The 26850-nt window shown below is 37.1% G+C and overlaps 1 protein-coding gene across 38 annotated transcripts in view; it reads right to left on the bottom strand.

Annotated features, from left to right (window-relative positions):
• PARD3 (par-3 family cell polarity regulator) overlaps positions 1–26850 on the bottom strand; it is a 579492-nt gene that overhangs the window by 125912 nt on the left and 426730 nt on the right. For 32 of the 38 annotated variants that reach the window (XM_055543694.1, XM_055543697.1, XM_055543695.1 and 29 more), the window contains 2 exons: positions 26702–26812; positions 16650–16892 (listed from right to left, as the gene is read on the bottom strand). In XM_055543694.1, coding sequence (XP_055399669.1) covers positions 16650–16892; positions 26702–26812 — 354 coding nt within the window. Of the gene's footprint in view, positions 1–7269; positions 7724–16649; positions 16893–26701; positions 26813–26850 lie in introns of those variants that run through there. The other 6 variants (XM_055543705.1, XM_055543714.1, XM_055543736.1 and 3 more) reach the window with 2 other exon arrangements.

The following is a 26850-nucleotide window of genomic DNA, read 5'->3' as shown; positions in this document are numbered from 1 at the left end:
CAGAATTTTCCACATGCGTGCAGCCATTAAACAAATAGCAGACAGCACCTGCTGCTTGCCAGCCACCGTGTGAGAACTTACAGACACACAGGTGGATGCACCAGGTGGGGTCTGCTCCTGCTGAATTAGGAGTAATAAGACACGTGGATAAAGGCGGCATCTGGGAGAGAGGAATACACATACGCAAGGAATTACAGAAGAGGGACCGGCCAGAGAGGGCCTGTGGGGAGGGGGCCTGGGCAGGGAGAAAGGAATAAAAGAACCAAACTAAAGAGGAGGAAGCACCCTGAGGCGAGTAAAGGATGGATGGAGCAGGGGGCAGGGGAAATGTGATACAGAATGGTGTATGTGCCTCGGCCCACATGCAGTGAAGAGACACCCAGAGGCTAGGTGGGAACCTGTAACAGACTGTAAATGACCCCAGACACAGTCAAAGGCACCATGACCTCCCTGGCCAATGGGAGCAGCAAGGATGACAAGGTGGGATTTAGTGGAAATGGACTTGGATGTCGCAGGCCGGAGCATCTTCCCAGGTTCTCAATAAAAGGGATGATAAACATGCACATCGCACATGCACTGTTTACTCACAGACACACATCTGTGTCTGCTGCATTTAACTTTGAAGGAAATATGGTTATGATTCTCAAGATGGTGCATTTTGAGTTCCCTTTAAAAAAAATCTCATGTGAAGTCCAATTAGACTCTTACTTATTACTTATAAAAATGTATTTATATCTAAGTCTAGGAGTAGTCCAATGAACCGCTGGCATGGTGAGATGTACTCAACTTCTCAAAGCTGCTTTCATATCCGTCTTTGAATTAACTCACCCACTCAACATAATTCTATAGGTTGCAGAAGAGGTCAAGAGGCAGGCAAAATTATAACAGTATGATACAACACAGGTAGATATTTGTGTTTGTAAGTACGCTTTCACAAATATACTTTATTTGATGAATATATATTTCTTCTGTAAGTGGCAAACCAGGAGTGATTATCCCTATTTTATAAATCTGTAAAAAGGCTGCTTGTGATCAGGATTTCACCCAAGGCAGCACCACTCCTTAAGGACAGCGCCCCCACCCCACCTCAGCCTGCAGGTCTCCTGATCCCCATCAGGTATTCCTGCCATGGTACCAAGACTTTCTTAACTGGAAAGATGGGGATAAGAAACAGTCACCTTCTTCCACACCCCCACCCCTCTGTCCCCACTTTTGTAAAACAGGAGGCTTTTAAATCAAGTTTCTTCACGCTCTAAAATGGTAGAAATCTATGACTCCAAATAAGGGCTTTTAACATAAAATTTAATGAAAACCAGTATTTCATTACCCATGAAAGCAACAGTATGGCTGTCAAACCATCACTGCCCCTCGATGCTGGAAACCGAAACATGATTACCAGTTTAAGAACCTTGTTAAAAAGTGTGCACATTAAAAATAATTTACAGAACCAATTCTCTGTTTGCAGCCACAGTTTAAGAAACAGGAAAATGTATTTGCATTTCTATCTTGTTATGCTGGTGTTACTAATAACATAAAATATTTAAAATTTGTGTTACACACAGAGCCAATTATAATTATCTAGTGAGAAGACAATTTTACATGGGAATCTAAAAATAATCTATTTTACCGCTGCAACGGATCACACACATTATGAAATAAATTCTATTGCCAATTAATATTACAGTGGTTCATCTACCGACCATCCAGGTTTGAAAAACTCTCATCTCAGCTGATGCCGACGTTCTAACACCATTGCAGGGCACACTAGAGAAATATACAGAATTGTTATCATGTACATGTGACATAGATTGGCTTCCCTGGTAGCTCAGACAGTAAAGAATCTGCCTGCAATTCAGGAGACGTGGGTTTGATCCCTTGGTCAGGAAGATCCCCTGGGGAAGAGAATGGCTACCCACTTCCAGTATTCTTGCCTGGAGAACTTCAGAGACAGAGGACCCTGGCGGGCTACAGTCCATGGGGTCACAAAGAGTAGGACACAACTGACATATGTGACATTTTTTAAGTAAACTGCCAACTGTGTCACATTCAAGGATTATCTCCCTTTATTCCATAGTTAGGCTAGCAGTTTATACAGATTAAATTGCATTTAAAAATAAGTCCAAGAAGTTGCCCAAAATTTTATAATATGTTAAAACAGAATGCTTGTTCAAGTGACTGTGCTTCTCACTGAATTTTCAAGATCTACTTAGAAGACTTTTTAATCATAATATAGTTTTTAAAAATTTTATGCAAGTATAGTTGATTTACAATATTGTGTTAATCTCTGCTGTATGGTAAAGTGACTCAGCTATACAAATACATACCCTTTTTCATATTCTTTTCCATTATGGTTTATCACAGGATATTGAATATAGCTCCCTGTGTTCTACAGTAGGGCCTTGTTATTTATCCATCCTATACATAATAGTTTGCATCTCATAACAGAGTTTGACATGAAATTTGACCTCCACCACCATTAAATATATGTATTTATAATACTGCCAGCAGTTACTATATCAAATAATTTACTTGTATTATCTCATTTATCCCACACAACCCTACAAGAGAGTGATTATTATTTACTTATTTAAAATTATTATTTATTTGTATATAGTTATTTAATCTTACAAAAGAGGTGAGAAGTGTTGTTTCCCAAAGTCACATAATGTTGAAGTTTGAGAGGAAAAAAATTCCTTTACATCAGTATATAGTCCTTCAGTGTAGTTGATCAATGAAATTGATGAAAGTGCTAACAAGCTTAATGTTGTTTCTACTATATGCAGAGTACATCATGAGAAACGCTGGGCTGGAAGAAGCACAAGCTGGAATCAAGATTGCCAGGAGAAATCTCAATAACCTCAGATATGCAGATGACACCACCCTTATGGCAGAAAGTGAAGAGGAACTCAAAAGCCTCTTGATGAAAGTGAAAGAGGAGAGTGAAAAAGTTGGCTTAAAGCTCAACATTCAGAAAACGAAGATCATGGCATCTAGTCCCATCACTTCATGGGAAATAGATGGGGAAACAGTGGAAACAGTGTCAGACTTTATTTTTTGGGGCTCCATAATCACTGCAGGTGGTGATTGCAGCCATGAAATTAAAAGACGCTTACTCCTTGGAAGGAAAGTTATGACCAACCTAGACAGCATATTCAAAAGCAGAGACATTACTTTGCCAACAAAGGTCCGTTTAGTCAAGGCTATGGTTTTTCCAGTGGTCATGTATGGATGTGAGAGTTGGACTGTGAAGAAAGCTGAGTGCTGAAGAATTGATGCTTTTGAACTGTGGTGTTGGAGACGACTCTTGAGAGTCCCTTGGACTGCAAGGAGATCCAACCAGTCCATCCTAAAGGAGACCAGTCCTGGGTGTTCTTTGGAAGGACTGATGCTAAAGCTGAAACTCCAGTACTTTGGCCACCTCATGCGAAGAGTTGACTCATTGGAAAAGACTCTGATGTTGGGAGGGATTGGGGGCAGGAGGAGAAAGGGACGACAGAGGATGAGATGGCTGGATAGCATCACCGACTCTATGGACGTGAGTTTGAGTGAACTCCGGGAGTTGGTGATGGACAGGAAGGCCTGGTGTGCTGCGATTCATGGGGTCGCAAAGAGTTGGACACGACTGAGAGACTGAACTGAACTGTATCTCAATTTCAATGCTGCAGTACAGTAATGGGATGTTCCTTCAGACAATGTTTAATTACTGGAACTTCTGCTTAGAATTTGAAACTAATTGGAATAGGACTATGTTTAGTGTAAACAGACATTTCAAAAGAAGCTGATTAAGGGATTATATGGTTCTTATGCAGGAAACACTTAAAGGAAATCAGCAAAATGTTGCGCCTAGTTAAACAGTGCCCAGTAGTGGTTTGAGTAGCTAGCTGCACAGGAAGAAAACAGACAGGATAGAGATACCAAAGGGTCTCAAAATAACCTAAGCTCTTTGTTTCTCAGTCTTTAATCCAACATTATTGGTAGAAGAATTACCATTATGGCTGGCTTAAGAAATGTACAAAGAAAAAATATATATGCAACTTAATTAACACTGAATTATAATTATTGTGGGGAAAAAAGTCCTAGCCAAAAACAAAAATAGTATAATAATGGATTTGTAAAGCAATCTATTCTGTTCCATGTCATTGATAGGTTACTGGAAAGTTACAGGTACTTAACATTTATGAACTGAATTATCCTTACATGTTGAAGTCGCATGTTAGGTAAATGACTCTTCTCAAATAAATCGAATCACTAAACTACTTGAAGCCAAATTTTTTTTTCATTTTTTCCTCCTGCATACCCACTTTAAAATTCTCCAAACATAAAAGCATTTCAAAGATATGAGGCTAAATAAAGCATGATCCTTATCTTTACCTCCTTATAGATAAGTCCTCATTTCCTAACAGGAAAAGTAACCTGTGTACATGCGTAATAGAGTGATAATGACCCTATGTCTGAGATAACTTTCTAACAGCAGTCAGGTCCTAACCACAGTTCTCGGGAATGACTTAACAACAATTTCCCACCATTGCTAAAGACAATGTATAGAAAATGTGGAGGAAAAAAAAAATCATGCAAAAAGTAGAGGGGAGACAGATAGTTTCCAACTATGCTGTCCAAGCACTTAAGGAAGTGATTTGTAGACATACAAACTATTTTGAATCCAAGGAAAAGGACAGACTCATTCCAAATAGTTGCTACTATACTGCAGAAAGATGGCATTTGGAGAACCGGGATTTTAACAACAGAGATAAAGAGAGCTGAATGCATCAATTCCAGACTGATCAAAAATAAACAAATAAAAGTACATGCAGTGGGAACTGAGGTAGAAAAATACTTGATGTATTTTAGGATGGTAAACAGCCTGGAGTGACTAGAGTTTTGAAGAGGACGATACAGAGGGTTAAGACCTTGATGGTTCCCTGGGAGGAAACTGCCACACCAAGAAGTCTGGACTTGATTCTGCAGTCAGGTTTTTTTGGGCAGAACTGATGCCACCCAAACTAAACTTTAGGGAGGTAATTCTGACTGGACAGAACAACATATAATCCTCCACATCCTAAATTTCAAAATATCTGACAGCTGATGAAAAAATTATTAGATATAAGAAGAAGGAGGGGGGCTTACCTAGTGGTTCAGCGGTAAAGAATCCACCTGCCAAAGCAGGAGACATGGGTTTGATCCCTGATCTGGGAAGATCCCACAGGATGCAGAGCAACCAAGCCCATGTGCCACAATTACTTAGCTTGTGCTCTACAGCCCGGGAGCTGCAACTATGAGCCCATGTGCTGCAACCACTGAAGCCTGGTGCCCTAGAGCCCGTGCTCCACGAGAGAAGCCACCACAATGGCAAGTCCGTACACGGCAACTAAAGAGTAGCCCCTGCTCGCCGCAATTAGAGAAAAGCCCGCATAGCAACAAAGACCTAGCACAGTCTAAATTAAACAAATTCAAAAAGAGAAAAAGGAGGAAAATATGACCCAGGACCAGGAAAAAAATCAGTCCATAGAGTCAGATCCTGAAAGGGCTGTGAGGATGGAAGAGGCAAAAGGACTTTTTAGAAGCTAATTTAAATACAGTATATATGCTGAAGGGTGTAAAGGAAGACACAAACATGAGGAGAGAAAATGAAAGATACAAATAGTCTGATGGTATGAGGAAGCTAGGAATGCCATGAACTCTTTTAAGAATTGATAGACTAGAGGACAAACTAATCCCGTTACATCATTACATTGCTATACACAGGAATTAGTGGTTATTATTCAGAAGAATTTGCACATTGAGCCCTTTGTATAAAAAGTTGTCATAAATGAGGAAAGCACAAAGTCATTCTATTTTAAACCCTATCTCAAAAAAATACATTATTGCAAAGTATTACTAAACACGTTTGTACATTCTTCTCATGTTACATCATTCAAAAGAACATAACCTATACTGTGTACCCACAACCAACTGATTCAGGGTAGTTTTATAACATTTTTCAGGCATCCCTAACCATATTATGTACCTTCCACGCTGGGTCATCTCATAGACAGGTGGTCTATGGTCCTTTGGTACAACAAATTTTCAGTGACTAATGTTTGGTAATCTACACTTTATCTTTTAAGATGGTGTTTATATCACCAAGAGCTTGGAAAATGGATCAATCCACAATAAAACATTTTGCTAACAACTTTCATGGTTCACTGGCAGAGAAAAGAAGGCTTATTAGCTTGGCACCCTAGATATGGCTTTGGCCATATGGTAAAAAACATACCAGATTTTTAAAAAGTCAATCAAACCATTCTGGTCTAGCTATTAGAATAAACAGCATGGTCCATAAAACTGGTTGTGTTATTTAAATCCGTCTGTTGTTCTCCCAGAAGACTAGAAGAGCATTACTATCAGAGGCTGGACCTGTATTTTTCTTTTACCCCCAACAGTCGCCAACACAGATCATGATGGACGGTTATAAAGAATGTATTTTCTAAATATAAAAATCAGGACACAGCTGACATATGGTCCAACAATGGGACAAAAAATTTTAAATACAGATGAGTTTAACGAGGCTCAGGGAGGTTAAATAACTTGCCAGCCATTCACGTAAACGGCAGAGCCAAGATCTAAATCTAAAACCACCGCAGTGGACAATGTAACCTGCTGTGCCTCCTCAGACCTGTGTTCAAGGGCAGAAGGAACAAAGACTGTTAAGCAGGACAGGCAGGATGAGAAGCTCACAGAGGTAAAGGAGAAGTCTAGCAAAGAGACCTTGTCCACTCTACCTCCACACTGGCTCCCAGAATTGTGAAGAACATCATATGCCAAGAATAGAATTACAGAAATCTACATACTCTCCCAAAGCAAGTCATGTTAACTCTAATAAATCTATTTTATGGAAAGGGTTTCCAACAAACATTCTGAAGCAAGATGCAAAAAGTAGCTCTGGGCAAACAACGACTTTCAATTTTTAGTGGTGGCTAATATCTCCAAATGCATAAGTGTTCTTTAAATTCTCCATAAGCAGATATCTATATATCTGCTGGTGGTTCATTCATTTTTTCCAGACATATTTCTGTAACAGAAATCTTGGACATAAGGAAAGTCAGCACTACTTTTTCTAGGAAATATTTAAAAGGTAAGAAAGCTTCCTGTCCAATGAAAATATTTATAATTCAATATATATATATTGAATTATAAATTCAAATTATTAATTACCAAATTTTATAGCACACAAGTTTTTATTTCTTTACATGAAGTAATTTTTACTTAGCCTCAAAACTGCTACAGTTGGTGAATGTTAATAATATGTAATTTATACAAATTGTTTAACATGGATATCGGAGACAGACATAGAGTATTTATAGTTAATCTGGAAAAGTAAAAATATTTATTTATTAATGTGTCTTTTTTTTCATTGCTAGCATCAGCTTGTCAGAATCTCAGTCTGTGTTAGGGATCTAACCTGTTTCCATGTTTTAGATGAATGACTTCTAAAAAACTAAGGACTTTCTACACATTTAAGGATAGTGATTGAAATCTGGGGTTTTAAGAGGTTCCAATCAGATCCCCACCTCTTGCATGGACTGTCTGTGGCTAAGATCGGGCACACAGTCATGGACAATTTAAGAAGAGGAATGGCTGTCTTCCGCACATGCGCCATGTTAATGTGACGATCATCTCTCAGCCTCCCTGCGTCCATGCAGCACCCCCAAGGGGGCGTCACAGAAGCCGGGGATGATGCCAGTACCTGAGGACACAAAGGTGTGCAGAGATGAAGTGCGGGTCTGCATCTAAAGCAACAGAGAACTGTTCTGAAAACAAGGTATATGCATAGAGTATAGTCTCATCTGCTGCGTGTGCCACATACAAGATGTTTTCAGATTAATGGCACAGTCTAAGACTGCACCCAAACTATTTACTTCCTGACTTCTGCATACGAGAAATCAGCCCTTACTCTCAGAACATAGGAAACAGAAAATTTGCACATTATTACCAGATAGTCAAGTGATGAAAGAAAACTGACTTTGCACACACACACACACACACACACACACACAGCTTTCCATAGCCTAGAACCCTCAGCTTTAAGTACAGTTTAAAGAAGAAAAAAAAAAGTTGGATCAATTAGCAGCCCCATGAATGTTGGAAACATCTTAACAGTGTCTCACAGATGAAAGAGTACAATACAGAATGGGAAAAAGAGGGAAAGTTAAATTATGTCTGCAGTCATAATGAATCAAAGCCCAGAAGGAGGTCTGCAAATCAGCAGGTTCTAATGAAATATTAAGGTAAGTGATTATTGATGAAAAATGAATAAGCCTTTTTGATTTTGGCAACCTTTAAATCACACCTAGCTAATTAAAACAACTCAAATGCATTCATTGACTCCTTGATGGGCATTTAGCTATCCTTGGGTGCAGTCAGACTTGATTTTGTGAGGTGCATATGTAGCTGATGCCAGTTACGTGGATGTGTGTGCCAGAAAAAGACACACCATTAAAGAAAAACATCTAGTTCCTTTTCATATTTGATTTATCATTTCTAAACTGGGAGTAAAAAAAAAAATCACCAGGGACATTTCCTGTGTACCATAAATAAAACATCCATAATACTCTACTACATATTAACACTGAACCTTATTTTAATTAATTATCATATAATAAATACAAGGCATTTATAATACCAATATTATGCAATTAAGTGGTCATTTTTATTTAAATATATCACAGAGCTATTGAAAATGCTCTTGAAAAAATTCTACCCACACCTCCAGAGGGAAGTCAAACAGTGTGTCCAAAGGTGAGCTTGTCCACACGTCACGTCACAGGCTGGGGGAGGGTCTGACCACAGTCCCAGGCCCTCACCGCCTTCGTTTGCGTCTCAAAGGTCATAACCCTTGTCACCCTAGTCCCCTGGTTTAGAAATGAATCTGTGACTATTCAAGCTTAAGTCCTGTACCAAATTTCTGCAGGTTTAGTTGCTTCTTAATTACAGAAATCAATCAAATGTCCTCAGGCAGGCACATCTGAGCATCCGTATAGAATGTAAAAAGCCACAGGCATCAACTGTAGCATCAGAATTAAAAGTCGAGGAACCTAAAAGTTCCACCCACAAAAGATGCTTTAAAAAAAACAGAGAATTCTCCAATATCATGCTCGTGAAAAAAAAACTTTTTTTTAAAGCAGAAAACTGCATAATTTGTTTTTTTTAGGCCACAAACTGCATAATTCCTCCACAGGCCTGAGACTCCAGCAAGGCCCCAGAATCCACTTGGAATGGCAACCTGTCTGGTGTCACCCAACCTGCCTTCCCCTCCCTACTGAATTCATATCACTCTGTGTATAACATAGGGCATGGTCTGTCACATGGCACCAAGTGAGAGGAAATGGGAGGGGAATTTCTTATTCATTTCTGTATCCAGACCCCTCCCACATCCTTGTACATTGTAGCTGCCAAATAAGTGTTGGGGAGGGGGAGGGACAGAGGCTAGAAGAAGAATCCATACCAGAATCCAGGGCTTGTTCAAAGAGTTTAAGCCCTTGACCGCCTCACAAAGCTTGAATATCCACGTGAAAGGAAAAAAAGAAAGAGAAGGAAAAGAGAATAATTTGAATTAAGTATTTATCCTTAGCTTTAGTTTCTGTCACAAAGCAGGTGATTTTTTTTTTTAAGATACGCCAACACAGCGTGTAAAACCAAAACTGAAATCGGAACTCTCCTGCATCAGAATTAGAATTTTATAGAATCAAAGTCATTTCTAGGTCTTCCTTTCTTTCATAGGCCACATGGAGACTGTGAAATTTAGAGAAAACCCTCATGCCTCAAGAAACGGGGTGCCAGAATTCACTGTCCTTGTCCGAGTCCACGACAGCTGGCAGTTCTACGGAACTCCCGGGAGTCATGCTGTCTGTTAACTTGTTCCATGGACACCCCATGTTCTCCAGTAACCCCAGTTCCTTCTGCATCCTGCCCATCTCTGCTCCCAACCTTCTTTAAGAATTCTAAGTGTCATCAGAAAAAAGCTAAGCTGAAAGAGCCACCCACCCACTCCGCCATCCTACCAAAAGGAACCACCCTGGAGATGCTTATCTGGCCCCAAGGTACTTAATTTCAAAGACAAATATTTTGAAAACTCTGTATTCCTAAGGATTCAGCAATATAACCCTGTGTAGTTTATTCGCTAGAACTAATTATGAAAGGTATAAAGTAAGAAAATTGTTTTTAAAATATTTTTTTAGTTTTACAGAAATGTATATAATAATATTCATTCATTCTACAAAGATTTGTTGATTCCCTTTTATGCAATTTTAAGTGTATATTAAGTAATTACTACAGAGCCACAGAATATATGAATTATCTCATCATTTTCTGTTCTGTGACAATACAGAAGGTTTGGAATTTTCACACTCCTATCTCCACATCTGTTTTAGTGGAAGAATCTAAAGACTAAGGATTGGAAAAACAAAACAAAACAAACATCATTACTACTACTTAAGTTACACAAAATCAACCAATGGGGCACTAAAAGAAGTAGAAAGGAAAAAGCATTGAAAAGAGAATAATCAAACAGCTATCCACAGTGAGTGCTGGAAGTGTCCAAGGAAAAGCTCTAGAATATCTGAGAACTTAATTTAAAAATGGATTTTGAATTCAGATCTTGATAAGTCTCCCAAGAAGTTGAAAATGCATCTCACAATAGGGTTCCACATAAATCCTCATGAATTTATATTAAGAACTGATTGATATTCCATCTTGGTGCAGAAGCAAGAAGGAAAGAACCACCAACCTAAGACCACTAAATACCAATAAGATTGGTACTTGAATCCACAGGTCTGGACTGTCTAAAAGGACAGAAGAACCAGGTGGTTGGGTCTAAATAAAAAGATGAGTTATCATGATGAGTTGTATGTAAAGCATGATTTTAGAGTTTCTGTGTGAAGGCTAAAATCAAATGAAATACCAAGTGGCTAAAGGGAATTTCCAAAAGTGTGGCCAGCTCATCATCAAAGACCCCAAAGTTCAGTGCCTTGCAAAAGGGAAGACATTAAAACAAAACGAACACACTCTGCTGGGGCACTGTTTGCCAAATAAGTACCAAGGTCTAAAATAGTTTCCATTTATCCTCATATTTCTGCAGAATATTTAAACTTTCTCTAAGGCTAAAATAAATATATAAATAAACAACCCCCATTACACATTAGTTCTCCAAACAAATTATGGTTTCAGGCAATGTTAATCAACAAAAAGAATTAAACAAGAAGTCTTTAAAATTAGCCATGACCTTATTTATGGCTTCATTACATTCAAGATTTCATTTGTTGGGTTGTTTATGTCACCTCAGCCTTTAATTTAATTGCTGCATCTCTAACTATATTAGAATAGCTTAATGAATGGTGATGGCTTGTTTTTACTCACCAAAATGTAACATTTGCAGAACATATAACACCAAAGAGCCACTTAATTCATCCATGAATTAGTAGAAGTTGGATTTATACTTTGAGGCTGATCCTCTATTAGGAAAAGTATGATGTGAGCCAATATGACATAATTAAGGATGAGGCTAAAACGAGAGATTCTGGGGCCCATAGACATCATGCTGAGGGCTTGGACTGCATCTTGGAGACAATGAGCAGCTGGAGAACAAATTTAAGCAAGAGAATGAAATGTCAGATTTTAATTTCAGATAGAAAACTCCAGGTATTGTGGGAATTTGAAGAGAACAAGACTGGAGGCTGGGAGGAGAGCTAGGAGATGACTGCCAGCATCCGTGAGTAAGAACAGGAGAGAAGGAGTTTGGAATTATTCGGAATGTAAAATCGTTAGGCCTTTGTCACTGACTGATGTCTGGTGCGGGAGGTTGCAGAAGAAAACACTGTCTAGAGTCGATGTGAGGGTCGTGACAGCATTCTCTGAGATTAGGCTGATGATAGTAGAGGAGGTCTGGACTGAGAAACCATGAACTTGGTTTTGGATGGGGTTTAGGTCCCTGGGAGACACAGAAAGCACATGCTGGTAGTTAGCGCCAAGAATCTAGGGTTTATGGAGGACTGAGTTAGTGCAGAATAAGCATCACCAGTGCTTCAGAGCAGTTAAAGCTATAACCCAAAGAACACATAGGAATTATCAGTGGTCAGAGCTATTTCCTCAGGCAATCCCAAATTAGGAGACAAATAGAAGAGAATCTCTAAAGAGACAGTGAAGAAAGAGTCAGAAAGGAAGCAAGAGATAGCAGTACTGGAAGCAAGAGATAGCAGTACCGGACATAAAAACTAAAAGAACAGAGCTTCAGGGAGGCCAGAGTGACCCAGAGGGAAAAAACAGAAGCATTCACTGAACCAGGAGTCCAGGATTGGGAAACTAACACACCATGGCTGCTGTAACCCAATGCCCACAAACCTACTGCCTTAAGATAACTCCAGTTTATCACATTTGAGTGCTGGAGGTCAGAAGTCTGAAATGGGTTTTGCTGGACTTTAAGCCAATGGGTTAACAGAGATGGTTCCTGTGGAGGCTTTCAAGGAGAACCTGCTTCCTGGCTTTTAGCAGCTTCTAGAATCCACTGACCTCCTGGGCTCATGGCCCCTTCCTGCCTTTATGGCAGCAGTCTGCATCTTCAAGTCTCTCTCTGACCTTGATTCTCTCACCTTCTTCACTTATGATCCACTGAGCCCAGCTGGAGAATCCAGGGAAACATCCCCACTTTAAGATAATGTAATCAGATCTGCAGCGTCCTTTTGGCTGCATGAAGGAGCCTATTTACAGGTTCCAGGGACCACAGAGTCAGACACGACTGAAGGGATTTAGCAGCAGCAGCAGCAGGGACTAGAGTGGGGCATCTTTGCAGGGGCCATTATTCCCCCTACCACATGGAGAGAACAAGATGCAGGAAAGAAGAAACAGAAGTCTCTATCAATCCTAGATTAATCTTTCAAGAAGTTTGGATTAGAAGTGAAGAGGGAAAATAGGGCAGAGAATAGCCAGAGGGTAAAAAAGACTTTTTTTTTTTTGTTTAAGCAACATGATCAAGACATCAGCAAGCTCACCAGCTATGAGGAAGTGGCAGCTGAGACACACAGGCTAAGAAGGGACAAAAAGGGGGACCGAGGAGCAGGCTCCTTGCAGGGGTAGGACTGGGATCTGGAATAGTGTTCACAGGGCTGGCCAAGAAGAAGGAAAATGGATCCTCAGTAAGTAGGGAGAGAGAGGTGGTCCAGGCAGATGGAGGAGGTGGATGGAGCTGGCCAAGGTCAGAGATGGGTAGGAGGGACACTGAGATGGGGTCAGTGTAGAGCTCATTCATCAGCAAGGGCATCAACTTGCAAAACACACGTTACAATGAGATGGACTCCATTTGAAATATCTTTCTCACATCTCAAGAAAAGCAGAGATAAAAAAAAAATACTATGTAAATGTAAGTAAATAAAACAGTCTTTGACTTTTTGAATAGCAAATACAACTTTGTTATATGACCCAACCTTTTAAAAAGAGCGCATGTTTAATAATGACCCATAGCTAAGAAAATTAGTTTTCTCTGTGTTTGGCAGACTTCCTTTTGACACAACTAGATTCCGGTTTTTAATGGGGGAGAAAACAAGTTCACAGAGGTCTTTTCTTTTAAAATCGGCATTTTCACTTTAGTCATAAAATGCATGCAAAAAGCTTGTGATTATGGTATTTATGTTTCCATTAAGGTGTCCTCAGCAAGCTGGGGGAGTCTAGCCTACTATTTTCCTGCTATTTAGATTTATAGCAGCACAGTAACTATTTTATTTCAATTATATTTCAGGACCGTGCTCTCTTGGTGGCAAATGATTGCATGATGACAGTCAGCAAATGTCCGTTAGAACTATCCTTCTGTGGAGTTTTTAACTACAGATTCTGGGATCTTACTATAAAAATACGAATTGTTGGTGCCCTCAAATAATAAAAAACATACTGACTGTCATTCCATCAATATTTTTTTTTTTAAGAATTCAAAGCACACAAAACTTTTGGATTGAAATTGTATAACTTACAAAAAGAAAGTTTTTGCTGCGTGTCAAGAAACATTGAATAAAGTTTATGATAACATACCTGCAGGCTGACATTTTGAATAAAATGATGATTCGGTCATAGGTAAACAATGGGCATTTATGAATGCCCAGATAAAGTCATACCCAATATGGAAATTATATATTATTTCACAGCTTCACTGTAAACAGCCCTTACTAAACAAACTGATATTAGAGTTCTGATTTGATTTTGATCAGCTGCATCACACTCTGAAGACACAGCAATCAAATAGGATATACACTCCACCAAGGAGACATAGGATTAGGAATCATTGACAATAGAATCTGGTTACAAGCAGGATAAAAGTTAAATATGCCAAAACTTTTGTAAGTTTGAGCTTTGTTATTCACAGAAAATAGAAGAATATATGTCTGGCTTCTCTGGCATCCACCCAATACGAAAACACAGAATGTTATCAAGAGCATTAATAAAAAGTAATAACAATGACACTATGACCAAGGGTACAGTCAGATAACAGTACACATGTCAAGTCAATTAAACAGGCATGGATATATTGCCAGAGTACGAAGCTATTCTAGAAAAAAAATATTTTATATATAATATGCGGAAATGGAGAAAGTGTCCCATTCTAACATCAAATTCACAGCACTTAATAAATGATCCCTGGTTATTTCCATGTGGGGCTACCAGATCCACATTTCCATCAGATCAATCAAAATGATAAACAGTGAAATTCAGAATATGGCTTTCTTACTGAACAATAAAAATCCCAGAACAGATTCAGGCTACACTGCACACTGTCAGTGGACTGGAGATGCTCCCATGACATCCAAAAATTTGAATAATAAAGTTCATCTGACACCAACAGCAAACTTGGGTGAAATTTAGTTAGTTGATGGGAGATTCCTTACTGGGTATAAACTCTCTCTGAGGAGTTTCAAGTTTTAGGTTTCCATTATTTAACTTTTCAGAAAGTTACTGGAACCATATTCTAGGTCATCTTGTATGTTATTTCCCTGTCTGAATTTAAGCTTATACATACAGAGGTATCAAGAAATGCTACTTTCACTGATGTCTTGAGTTAATGATAGAGAAGCACGTTGAACTTCATGCCTTAGGATACATCGATAGGGTGCACAGGTCAAAGATCGCTGGCTACAGACATGCAAAAGAGTCGCAGAATCTAACTGAGAAGAGCAACGGCTGAACTGAGTCAGCCAAACTGCAACGAACCTGCCACGGAGCATCCACCACCACGTTCATGCTTGTGATTTGTGCGAGACTTCAGATTTGGAGGAAAAAAAACATTATTGGCCACATTAAAGTAATGTTGTTCATTTGCATGTAATGGTTTTGCTGTTTTGTTTGTATTTAATTTGTAAAGATGTTTGGTTTTATAGTTATATAATGGCTATAAACAGAAGGAGTTCAGCCCTATTTTATTTTTATACATATTTAAATAACATTATAATCAAAACAATTTAATTCTATACGGCAGTATCAAGAGATGGTTCTTTGAAGAGTCTCTATGCTACTCTAGTCTGAGAAACACTTTTTTACAGCTTTCATTCTGACAGAAAAAGGCAATGGAGGTGAAGCCATTATTTCCAAGCCAAATTCATATTCAGTTATAGGTTGATGAAGAAATACTTCACAGGTACCATAATTCCCAACTTTTTGGATTAGCAATATCATTGTTCAATGGACAGCTTATCTCTGAAAAAAATAATTACAAAACACAAAATTTTAATTTCTGTGATTTCTCCAGAATTTTGATTTTGGAAAAGGGTTAAACCATCTGTGTTTTAAGAAGCCCTCCAGGTATCTGATGCATGCTAAAGAACCACTAGTTTGATGGAAACCTACTGCTTTTAATATTCAAAGCACAGCTCCACTACAGAGCAATGACTATGACACCTTTATAAGATGGGATGGAATGAGTGTATTGTTTATGACAATAGCATGTGTGTGTTTCAAATAAAAAGAAATGCGTACTATTTTCTTCATGAGCTAAATTTTATATGGTGCATGAATATATAAATGGAGGGATGGAAAAAGATGTTCCTAAATTGTTTCAGATAAAATTTGAAATAAATATATATCCATTAACACAGGGTCAGCATCACACTCCTTTGTGCTACACTAATGTACACAATCAGACCTGTGGCTTGTTAACGAGCAGTTTGAAGACTGGCTATACTATACATCTCATTCAGTAATTCTTTCATGACATGAAAATCATGTCACCAAAAAAAAAAAAATAGGTCCAAATAAACCATAATTAAAACAAATCATGTCATTGCTCATCTATCATAACTAGAGGCTCACCTCACAATAAAAAAAAAAAGTCTTAAATTGAAGAACCACTTTCAACTTTTTCTTATCTGAGTTTTAAACTACAGGTTAGTTCTCCCATCAGAACCCATTTTAAGAACAAGATGAAATACGCTGGGATCATGAGACAAGCTATCAAAATCTCTACTGTTCCTTCCATTAGGCTTTGATTTGTGTAAACTCGATGCTCTTAGACACAACAGCTTTTTAAAGGCTGTTAATAAAAGGCAGTTCTTGCTTGAGAATTGATGAACAATCTACTCCCTTGTCACAAACTATATAATAGCTGATTTGGAAGCAATACTCTGATTGCTCCTGGAGCCTACCTGTCTGCAGGTAAAGGTTTGGAATTCCGCGGCTTCTTCACTTGGGCATACAAAGCATCCATCATATGCCCTTCTCTTGGGCTCTGAGGTCTGGTGCTGAGAGCCATGGAACCTTCATAGGAAGAAATTCCCCCGTACATCAGCTCATCATCACAGCCAAATGTCCGATGAAAATCTTGGATTTCAGCATAGTCACGTTCCCGAGCCTGTCGCTCCCTAAATTCTCGAGTTTTGGCTTGAATCCTGTAAAATTAAAATAAGTTGGAGCAAGAAAAACTATGCCTTTCCTAAGAACTGGATATAGAACATTCATCAAAATACATTGCAAAATACATATTCTTTCATGCAATTCTAAGAAGCTGGATAGGATAAACAATGTTATATTCATTTTAGATTATCAAGGTAATGTCATGGATTCTCAAAAATTATCATTTCAGATAGCTTTGTTCATGTCAATAAGACATACTCATAATTTACATCTTGTTTTAAATTATCACGTATTAACTAACTCTAAAAATCCACAAGGAATAGTTTTAGGCATCCACTTGCATTTTATTCATGAAATTTTTTGAGGCAAAAAGTCACTTGTTAAAAAGTTATACACACATGTACTGTAGTTGCCTACATTTATGTATGTATATACGTGTACGAACTTCTCATTATAGTGATACCATACACATTCAACATACTTTGAAACTTAAGTATGAATCCACACTATTATTCTTTATTAGTGGCAAAAGATCTCAGTTTAATGATATTGACTTTTATTTTTTGTGATGTATACAGAGCTCACAAAATCCTGAGTTTAAGGACAAGAAGGCATGTATTCAACCAAATTCTGAAATCAATCTATTGATATTGTGCTAAGCTGGTCTTAGTTAGCTGAGGATAATTCAACAACCCTTGATAGAACTTTGACAACTTTTAATGGGAAAAAATATTTCTATTACATACTTATAAATTTAAAAGTTTACTTAAAAGTGAAGTCTTATTTATAAAAGCAATACTTTGGGCTTTGTTTAACATTTTACTGCAAAGTTATTGACTTTTTTATATTCAAAGTAGACCACTGCTAGAATAAATGATACATAAATGTATTTAAAAGAATACAGAAAAGATACAAAATCAGATGAACATAGGGCATTAATAAAAGAGAAAACTACAGGCCAGTATTTCGCATGAATATAGAAACAAAATTCCTTACCAAAATATTAGCAAATAGAATTTGGTAATATATAAAAAGAATTACACACCATGACAAAGTGATGTTTATCACCTGAATGCAAGGCTGGTTCAATATTTTAAAAATCAAACAATGTAATACATCATATTAATAGATAAAGAAGAAAAGTTACAAGATTATATCAACTGATGCAGAAAATGCATCTGACAAAATGCATTCAATAGTTATCATGAGAGAATTCCTCAGAAAAACTAAATAGAGCAAAACTAACTTCCTAAACTTGATAAAAAGCATCTATAAAAAACCCATTGATAACATAATGGAGGAAGACTGAATGCTTTCCCTTAAGATCAGGAAAAAGGTAAGGATATCTGCTCCCACCACCATAATTCAACATAGTGAAATTCTATACAATGAAGTCAGCTTAAGAAAGGAAATAACTGGCATACAGATTGGAAAGGAAGAAATAAAACCATTCTTATTTGTAGACAGCATAGTGGTCTTGGTAGAAAATCCCAAGGAATCTACAAAAAATCTCCTATAACTAAAAGGAAAGTTCAGTAAGGTAACAGAATAGCAATACAATATTAATAAGCAAAAATCCATTGTATTTCTATATGTTGGCAGTGAACACAGATGCCAAAATTAAACTACAATGTCATTTACAACCACTAAAAGAATGAAATACACTGACTAGAAAGGTTTGTTTATAGATATGAATAAAATACATAGGTGTAAACCTAACACAACATATACAGGACTTATATGCTGAAAATTATACAATGATGATGAAAGAAATCAAGGAAGATCTAAAAACTGGAGAGACATATAATTTTCAAGAATGAAAGACTCAACATAGTAAAGTCAGTTCTCCCCAAGTTGATAAACAGCTTAATGTAATTCCTATAAAACTCCAGCAAGACTCTAGTAGATACAAACAAGATTATTTTTAAATTTATATGAAAAGGCAAAGGATAGAATAGCTAAACAATTGGGATAAGAACAAAAAAAGTGGGAGGAATCACACTTGATGGTGTGGTTTCTATGGAGGGAGAGACACTTAGATCAGTTGAACAGGATAAAAAAACTCAGAAAGAGCTTACAAGTATGGCCAATTGATTTCTCATAATTATACGAAAGCAATTCAGTGAAATAAGTCTTTTCAACAAATAGTGCTGGAGCAATTAGACATCCATAGGCAAAAACGAAAACAAAACCAAACAGAGCAAAACCCACTTTGAATTTAAACTTCATCCCTGATACAAAAATTAACTAAAAATGGATCACAAATTTAGATGTAAAATGTAAAACCACAGTTTACCTGTGGCCACCAACAGTGGGATAGGACTCCCACTTTGTCAAAGAACTGACAAATCTGGTTATTACCCTGAACCAACGTGTATTCTAATGTTCATCCTAGAAATAGATGCTAACAAAGCTTGCTGCCTCAGTGGCACTAAAAGTAGAGCTTTAGAACGAGGAACGCCCTGTGGTTTTGGTGCACTTTAGTGACAATTCAGCCAATAAAAGTTACATAATGATTTTATTTTATACTTTTACATTTGAATGTCTTATTTATTATAAAGCGAGAAAAGAGACCGCAACACAACCAAAAGTTATATATTCATGTCATATATTTTCATGTTGATTATTCATTGTCATATTTTTCTCATTTCAGAAAAATTTTTTTTGGTTCAGGAGAGAAAATGCTTTTGTTTAAGGAAAATCATATAGTTTAAGGAAACTTTTCAAAAAGAGGGTGTCTCGCAGTGTAGCCCTTAACAGCTCCAGATGGTCAATGCCATAAAAGGACACCCCCTCTGCTGTTTCACGGTGACCCTGGGGTCACAAATTATCTCTAAGATGTAAGACTCATCCGTTTTTCTGAACAGTCAGGTTGTTGTTTAGCAGTATCCATCTAATTTATCTCGGGCCAAATCTCAGCAATGACAAAAGTAACTGATTAGCACAAAACTTAGCCAAAGAAATAAATGTCTATTGATTTAAGCAGCCCAGAAAGTCGTTCTGAGCCATAAACAAGAGAACCATTCTGAGGTTTAAATGATGGCAGACAGCTGTTCTGACATGGATGGGCAACACATTCAGGCACTATTTCCCAATTCTTGGAACGTTAAGAAAAAAATGTGAAAACAACTACTAAAACTTTTTATTAAAACCTTTAAAAATTTTAATAAAGAATTTATCATTTCAATTTGGCATATTCAAACATAAATATTCACACCTTTCTTTTCTGTTAGAAAAAAAAAAGTATTTTCCATTATGATAATGAAATTGCCTTGAACCTGCATAGAAAATAATACACAAAATAATGTAATATACTAAATAAAGTAATAAGGTTAATTTCTTTCCTGCTGTCACTAAATTCATGCTAACAGTCTCTCTTCAGCTTGACATCAATTAATGATTTTCATTCCAGACTCTTGTCACAGTGTTCACCACCCTTTTCTCTAATTAAAATGGATGATGCATGATGAAGACAAAACACACAAGACTTCTGTTCTTGTAACGTTTCTATTCATTAGAACTTTCGCTTTTACAATAAATGGCTTTTAACACTAATTGCAGTAGAGTAAAATGAAAATAACTTTTTTATGACTATGAAGTATAGTCCTTACATATCCAGAAAAGACACAAGGCTTAATAAGCACTACTATTAAGAAACCAACTTCTCAAGATAGAAAAATCAATGGTTCCTTAAATTACTCTACTGTATTCAAAATACTTCTACCTCCAACATTATGAATGCTCAATACATGGAATGTTCTGAATAATAAGTTTTTAGAAACTCCAAGAAGCAGAAATTGACCTCTAATGTTTTTAATTAAAAAAAAAAAAAACAATGCTTTTAACATCTACAAAAGATAGGATATACTCATGTTACTTTAACATACAAATTAAAATAAATTTCAGATTGCTATATATTAGGTAAGTGTAAACTATCTTCAAAACAATGTTCAAGAGCTTGAAATCAACTCTTTTGGGGAACATTTTGTCCCCAACTTATTGTACTACCATATGGAAGCCTGATTCTGGGAACAAAGTTCCTGGATCTTTTCCCAACAATATTTCCTGTCTAAAAATCGGTATTAGAGAAATTCATCAAAGAAAATCCTACTTTCATGGCAGAATGAAATGTAAGCAACAAGGCAACTGGAAAAAACAGTTTGACCAAAGAGAGGTTTGTGGTCAACTGACTGAATGCTGACTTGCCCCTCAAAACAGTTGAGCAAATGGCAGACATCAAAAATTTTCAATCTTCACCTTACCCTGCTGGGCAAATCAAACAACTGCCACCTACCTAGATGTAAGCTGCCAATGGAGTATCTATGCTGAATTCCCAAAAGAAGGAAAATATCCCACTGAATATGAAGAGTTATCATTTTTAGTAGGATTTTAATATGCTTATAGTATTGGGGCAAAAGCTGACTGGAAAAGCCTTCCATGTTCTGAATGGATTCTTAGAAAAAATTCTTGAATAGGAACAATTGTTTTAAAGATACATTTCCAATTCAAGGGAAGAAGGCAGCTGTTGAAAACCACAGTGGTTATAGTAGGTTAGGGATGGGGGAGTCAAACTTCATCCCTCAAAGCTACAATGAAGAAACAGCAGATTTATAATATAAAATAATTAAAAGTTGAAAAAAAGATCAAAGAAAAGCATTCACAGAGACAATACTATCCACTAACACAACCACAATTTTTCCAGAATTTACGCAGTTACAAGAATATACACCCATCAGCAGTCCTTTGTCTAAGCATGGGTATAGAACTACTCACTTTGCTAAATGCTGAGTTCTTGAGAACTAGATCTGGACCCCAATTATCATCTCTGTACAGTGTTCCTTATTAACTCCAGCCCTACCAACCTCTCCCCTTCCCAAAGCTCTGTGGTCATCAACTTTCACAACTGATTATAATGTCTTCTGTTGATTTTTTAATGTTATGAGGTTTAAATCTTTTCTCCATCTTAACAAAGGTAAGAAATTCTTGACAGAGGAAGAATTATAATAAGAATAAAAATTTTATACCATCATTTTATTTATTTAATATATTGTGAACAAGAAAAATTTCTCTTTTATGCTAATAAACCACTAGAATGATATTTGACTAACCAAAACACACACACACACACACACACACTCACTATTCTCTCTCACAGATACTTACTCATTCACTCACATTATGTTCTGGCTTTCATAAATGTCAAATCACCTACAATTATTTCCAACTCAAAGAGATGCTATAATGCCAAATCTAAGAAAGCTCTAATCAAAAATAAAACTGACTTTCCTACTCTAGTTACAGACTGTCAATAAAATCTGCTTCAATTTGCCCAAGTATTGGTCTATTTTGGACTTCCATGAAGTTCATAGATTCTTTAAAAATTTGTTCACCTGAACAATAAGTTCTTAAAATATGTCTGATGAACTAATCTCATTGATTAGAACTGACTTTTCTGAAGGATTTAAGGGGCCAGAGAAAATATGAAGAACCCTGCTAAATTATAGAAAAATATATTTTTGCATTAAAAGGATAAGCTTTAAAAGTTGACTTGTATTTGAATGACATATGTGACCTGCATGCAAAAATTATCCAGAATATCTGGGTTCTAATGTCAGAATTCAGAGAATCTGAATCCTAAGGTTCAAGCCAAAAAGAAGTGAAAATTGTTTATTCTTTTAGATGCACAGGGAATGCACCTATTGTTGCTATATAGTTTATTCCTTCTGTAATTTCACTAATTCTTATTCATGCACTTTACAGAAACCTTACTACTATATTCTGATACATATTTTTTAAATGATAATCCTGCAAAAACTAACAAATAAACACATGCCATCTCTGAAAAGGATCTTATAACTAAGAAAGACCACAAAAAAGTTCCTATCAAAATTTCAAGAACTTACTCAAAGCAGATATTGGAAACAGTTGGTAAAACTGAAAAGAGAAATGCCAGTGATTGGAAACTGGAGGCAAAAAGGCCAGAAATTTTTATTTCTTGAATGTTGTATCTATATGAGATGATGAATGTTCACTAAACTTATTGTGGTCATCATATAAAAAAAAAAAAAAACTCAATTCTGCCAGTTAGGTGAATGAGCTGGCCATGGCTAAACTAAGAGCCAATGGTCTTTACTTGTCATCAGTATTTCCCAAACGACTCTTAATTCTGAGAGATACTAGGATTTTGTGGGAAAAAATAGTGAAGAAGGATATATATCTATGAGTAAATAAGTTAGGAAGTGATGATTGTCTAGGCTGTGGGCTTTCCAGGTGGTGCTAGTGGTAAAGAACCTGCCTGCTGATGCACAAGATGTATGAGATGTGGATTGGATTCAGCTCCTGGGTCAGGAAGATTCCCTGAACGAGGGCATGGCCACCCACTCCAGTATTGCCTGGAGAATCCCATGGACAGAGAAGCCTGGCGTGCTACAGTCCATAGGGCCAAACAGACTCGGACACGACTAAAGCAACTTAGCACGAACATGCCCACACACATTTTGGTGACTCACAATGTACATGAACAGAATTAGGCTGTTGAGAAATAAATAATGGAGTAAAGAAATATGCATAAGCTGCTTTTAACCAAGTGTTTCTCAAATATATTTGCATGTGGAGCCCTTTTTCTGCTGATGAATGCTGTTTGGGGAACCCCAAACCGCAATATTTATATACCATTAAAATATAAATGAAGCTATCAACAGAGCAAGAATACAGTAGAAAGCCAAAGATTACTTCTGACACTGAGTTAACAGAAAAATCCACTGATGTGCTTTATACTTGAAGCTGAGTGGGCCCAAAGTTACAGAGATCATGTAATTGAACCTCTGTTATTTGGGAATCAGAGCCCCATCCTTTTGTGAGGTGGAATGAGCTAATGTGCGTGCGTGCATGCTCAGTTGCTCAGTCATGTCTGACTCTTTGTGACCACATGGACTGTAGCCCACCAGGCTCCTCTGTCCATGGGATTCTCCAGGCCAGAAGAAGTCCCTAACTGTACTTAGTCACTCAGTCATGTCTGACCCTTTGCAACCCCATGGACTGTAGCCTGCCAGGCACCTCTGTCCATGTGGATTCTCCAGACTAGAATACTGCAATGAGTTGCCATGCCCTCCTCCAAGGGATCTTCCCAACCCAGGAATTGAACTGGGGTCTCCTGCATTGCAGGCAGATTCTTTACCAGCTGAGCTACCAGGGAAGCCCAAATGAGCTAATAGGGGCTACCAAATGTTGTCAACAGCATCACTGAACAGGTAGGGTACCAGGCTCAGCGCTCAAAGCTAGAAATCAAAATATCACATCTCAGGATCAGCAAACTTCACCCTTACTGTTTTACTTCTGAAGAGGAGACCTCAGGCACAGAGGCTTTGGTTCTGACAGGGGAGAGCTGGTGAAGCCCAAAGACAGACCCACAGCAGGATCCTTCTCCTCTTTTCTCCCAGTAGACAGCTTGTATCCGAGACCCCAGCTCCCAGTGATGGCAGCGAGTGGAAGAAAAGGCAGGGAAGGGAGCAAGAATGAAGGCAAATTCCATCTCAGACCCCTGCTCTGAAGAATCTAACTTACCTTCACTATCTAAATAGATATTAACATGGTAGAAAAAATCATTTTCAACTATATTTATTGTCCTTTCGATTTTTCAATATTCTATCGAGTCATATTCAGGCTTCGTGTATTTGTACAGACAAAAAAAAATATTTTGGTATGTGGACCTGACATAACTAATAACTAAGGAATATCAGGTTTTCTATTTTTAGATAGAATCAGTTGAAATTATTTTTGGAACTCAAATAGCTACAGTACTAAATAATATTACAGGAGATGTTTCACTGCCCATCAGCAGTGAAGGAAAAGCTGTCATGAGAATACAGGCAGTGGCTTATTTAGTTTTCTCTATTACCTCCAGTCAGCTTCTTCCCAAAGAAGCTGCAGTTTTCATTCTCAAAAGGAGCAATGCCAATGCCAATGCCAATAGACAGAATAGGAAAGAGGTTTTACAAAAGCAGAATTGCTTTATCAAAATAACACACACTAAACAAGTATTGCTTATGCAATTCAATGAGTCTCATGTATTTCCCTGCTCAGTTACAGGATCCATGAGTTTAAATAAAACATACTTGTAAAAACTGTTATTGAAACACGCAAACAGTTTTCTTACATTATGAGGCTAATTGATTTTTTTTAATGGACCATTCACTTGTTTCCTGACCCTAAAAGATTCTTTATTCTAGGCCTCTTGTACGTTGTAAATTCATTAGGACCAACCTAGTTCCCAGAAGTATTGCATCATTAGAGGTAGAGATGCAGATTAAAAGCAAAGTGGAGAGGTGAACTGTGCCTTAGGCAAATTAATAATACAAGTGAAGCCATTATGTAAAACATTGTTTGGCTGTAAAAATTTGACTATGCATTATAGAGGATTTTGGAAAACGTTGATAGAATTCTGCATTGAAACAGAGCAGTTCATCTTAAACTGCAAAAAAGGGAATATGAAAAATGGTGCAGATTAATGACACTCTTCCCCTAAGCTGGCATCAAGATAGGGAGAAGTATAATGTTTCTTCCTACCCATTAAATTATTCTCTAACTAAATCACATATTTGCCTGTGGATAAATCTGAATTCATACATTTACCTCGTACATACTCTTCCTTAAGGGATAAGAAAGTCTTTTAAGGTAGATGTTTATACTATTGAACACTTAAATGCCATACTCAAACACTGAGAACACTACGTGTCCTGTTCTAAAAATAGTGAGTTTATTAAGTTTGGGGATGTCTAAATTGGTGAGGATTAGAGAGAGTCAGAAAAGCAAGAAAGGTGGAATGACTTTTTTCTTAATTGGAGAAGAACTGGAAGAATAGACTCAATTTTGTAAAATAGATTAAAAGTGCATATTTTTCCCCACTTACATATTTTATAAACTGCGAAGCTACAAATAGAGAATCACACCATTCCAGAAAAACACAAACACATAACCCTCAGGGGTATAAGAAAGATGAATGAAGAATATCCAAACACGAGTCACTTCTGACAGAAAAGCCTGTCTTTTCTTTCTGTCCTAGTTAAGAATGAGATCAAAGGTGCCACAACTCTAGAATTATAGTAAGAATAGCTGACTTAGCTTTAGAGATGCTGGGTTACAACCCTAGCTATGGATGATATTTAGCTTTATAACCTTGATCAGAGTAACCTTTCATCCATTTCATTGGTCTGTGGGTCCCCACCATGAAATGATTCAACAGTAGATAACAAGCTTTCAGGAAGAGATGGAGAAACATTTAAGTAAAAAAAGTCACACAAAATATGATAGCAAAAGAGGAGGAGGAAAAAGACGTCTGACTTCATAGGAAAACAACATAGTAAGTAACAATAGCCTCCTCAATTCTTACTAAAAATCAAAATATTTTAAATGATATGTAAAAATTCAAATAGTTTTATTTCCATATGAACATTTCTTTAAAATTATTACAATATACTATATACTCATAGGTGAATGAGACAGAATATTACATATTTTTGCCATTTTCAGTGATCATTAATGCTGATTTATTTTCTCTTAATATCCATGCTCATATGCCCTACCATCTTCTATGCAAAGATCTTAACCAAAACCAATAAAATTCATTTCAATGCCATAAAGTAAAATAAGGTTTTTTTCTTTTAATTGTTTTTACATTGTATTCACCCAACCATCAGTATTTGGACTGACACAGAAAGATAAAATAAAAATAAATGTATAAAATACAAATTTCATAAATAAATTTCTTTATATTAAAAAAAGAAAGAGTAGAAAGGAACAAAAGTGCCTCCCTTGAATGAGGTCCACCCAAATAACTGGAATCTACCTTTCCTGCTCCTGCTTCATCCGTACTCTCTCCTCTTCTGACGTAAGGGAGTCCTGTATTTTTATTTTACCCGTTTTCTCAATCTTGTCATCTTTTCGATGTTTGCCAAACCTGTTGATAACAAAAAATTCTAACTTGTCAATGTATAC

This window comes from Bubalus kerabau, chromosome 13 (assembly GCF_029407905.1).
Source record: "Bubalus kerabau isolate K-KA32 ecotype Philippines breed swamp buffalo chromosome 13, PCC_UOA_SB_1v2, whole genome shotgun sequence".
In the NCBI taxonomy this organism is placed as follows: Eukaryota; Metazoa; Chordata; class Mammalia; order Artiodactyla; family Bovidae; genus Bubalus; species Bubalus kerabau.
This window is presented reverse-complemented; position numbering and strand designations above follow the sequence as displayed.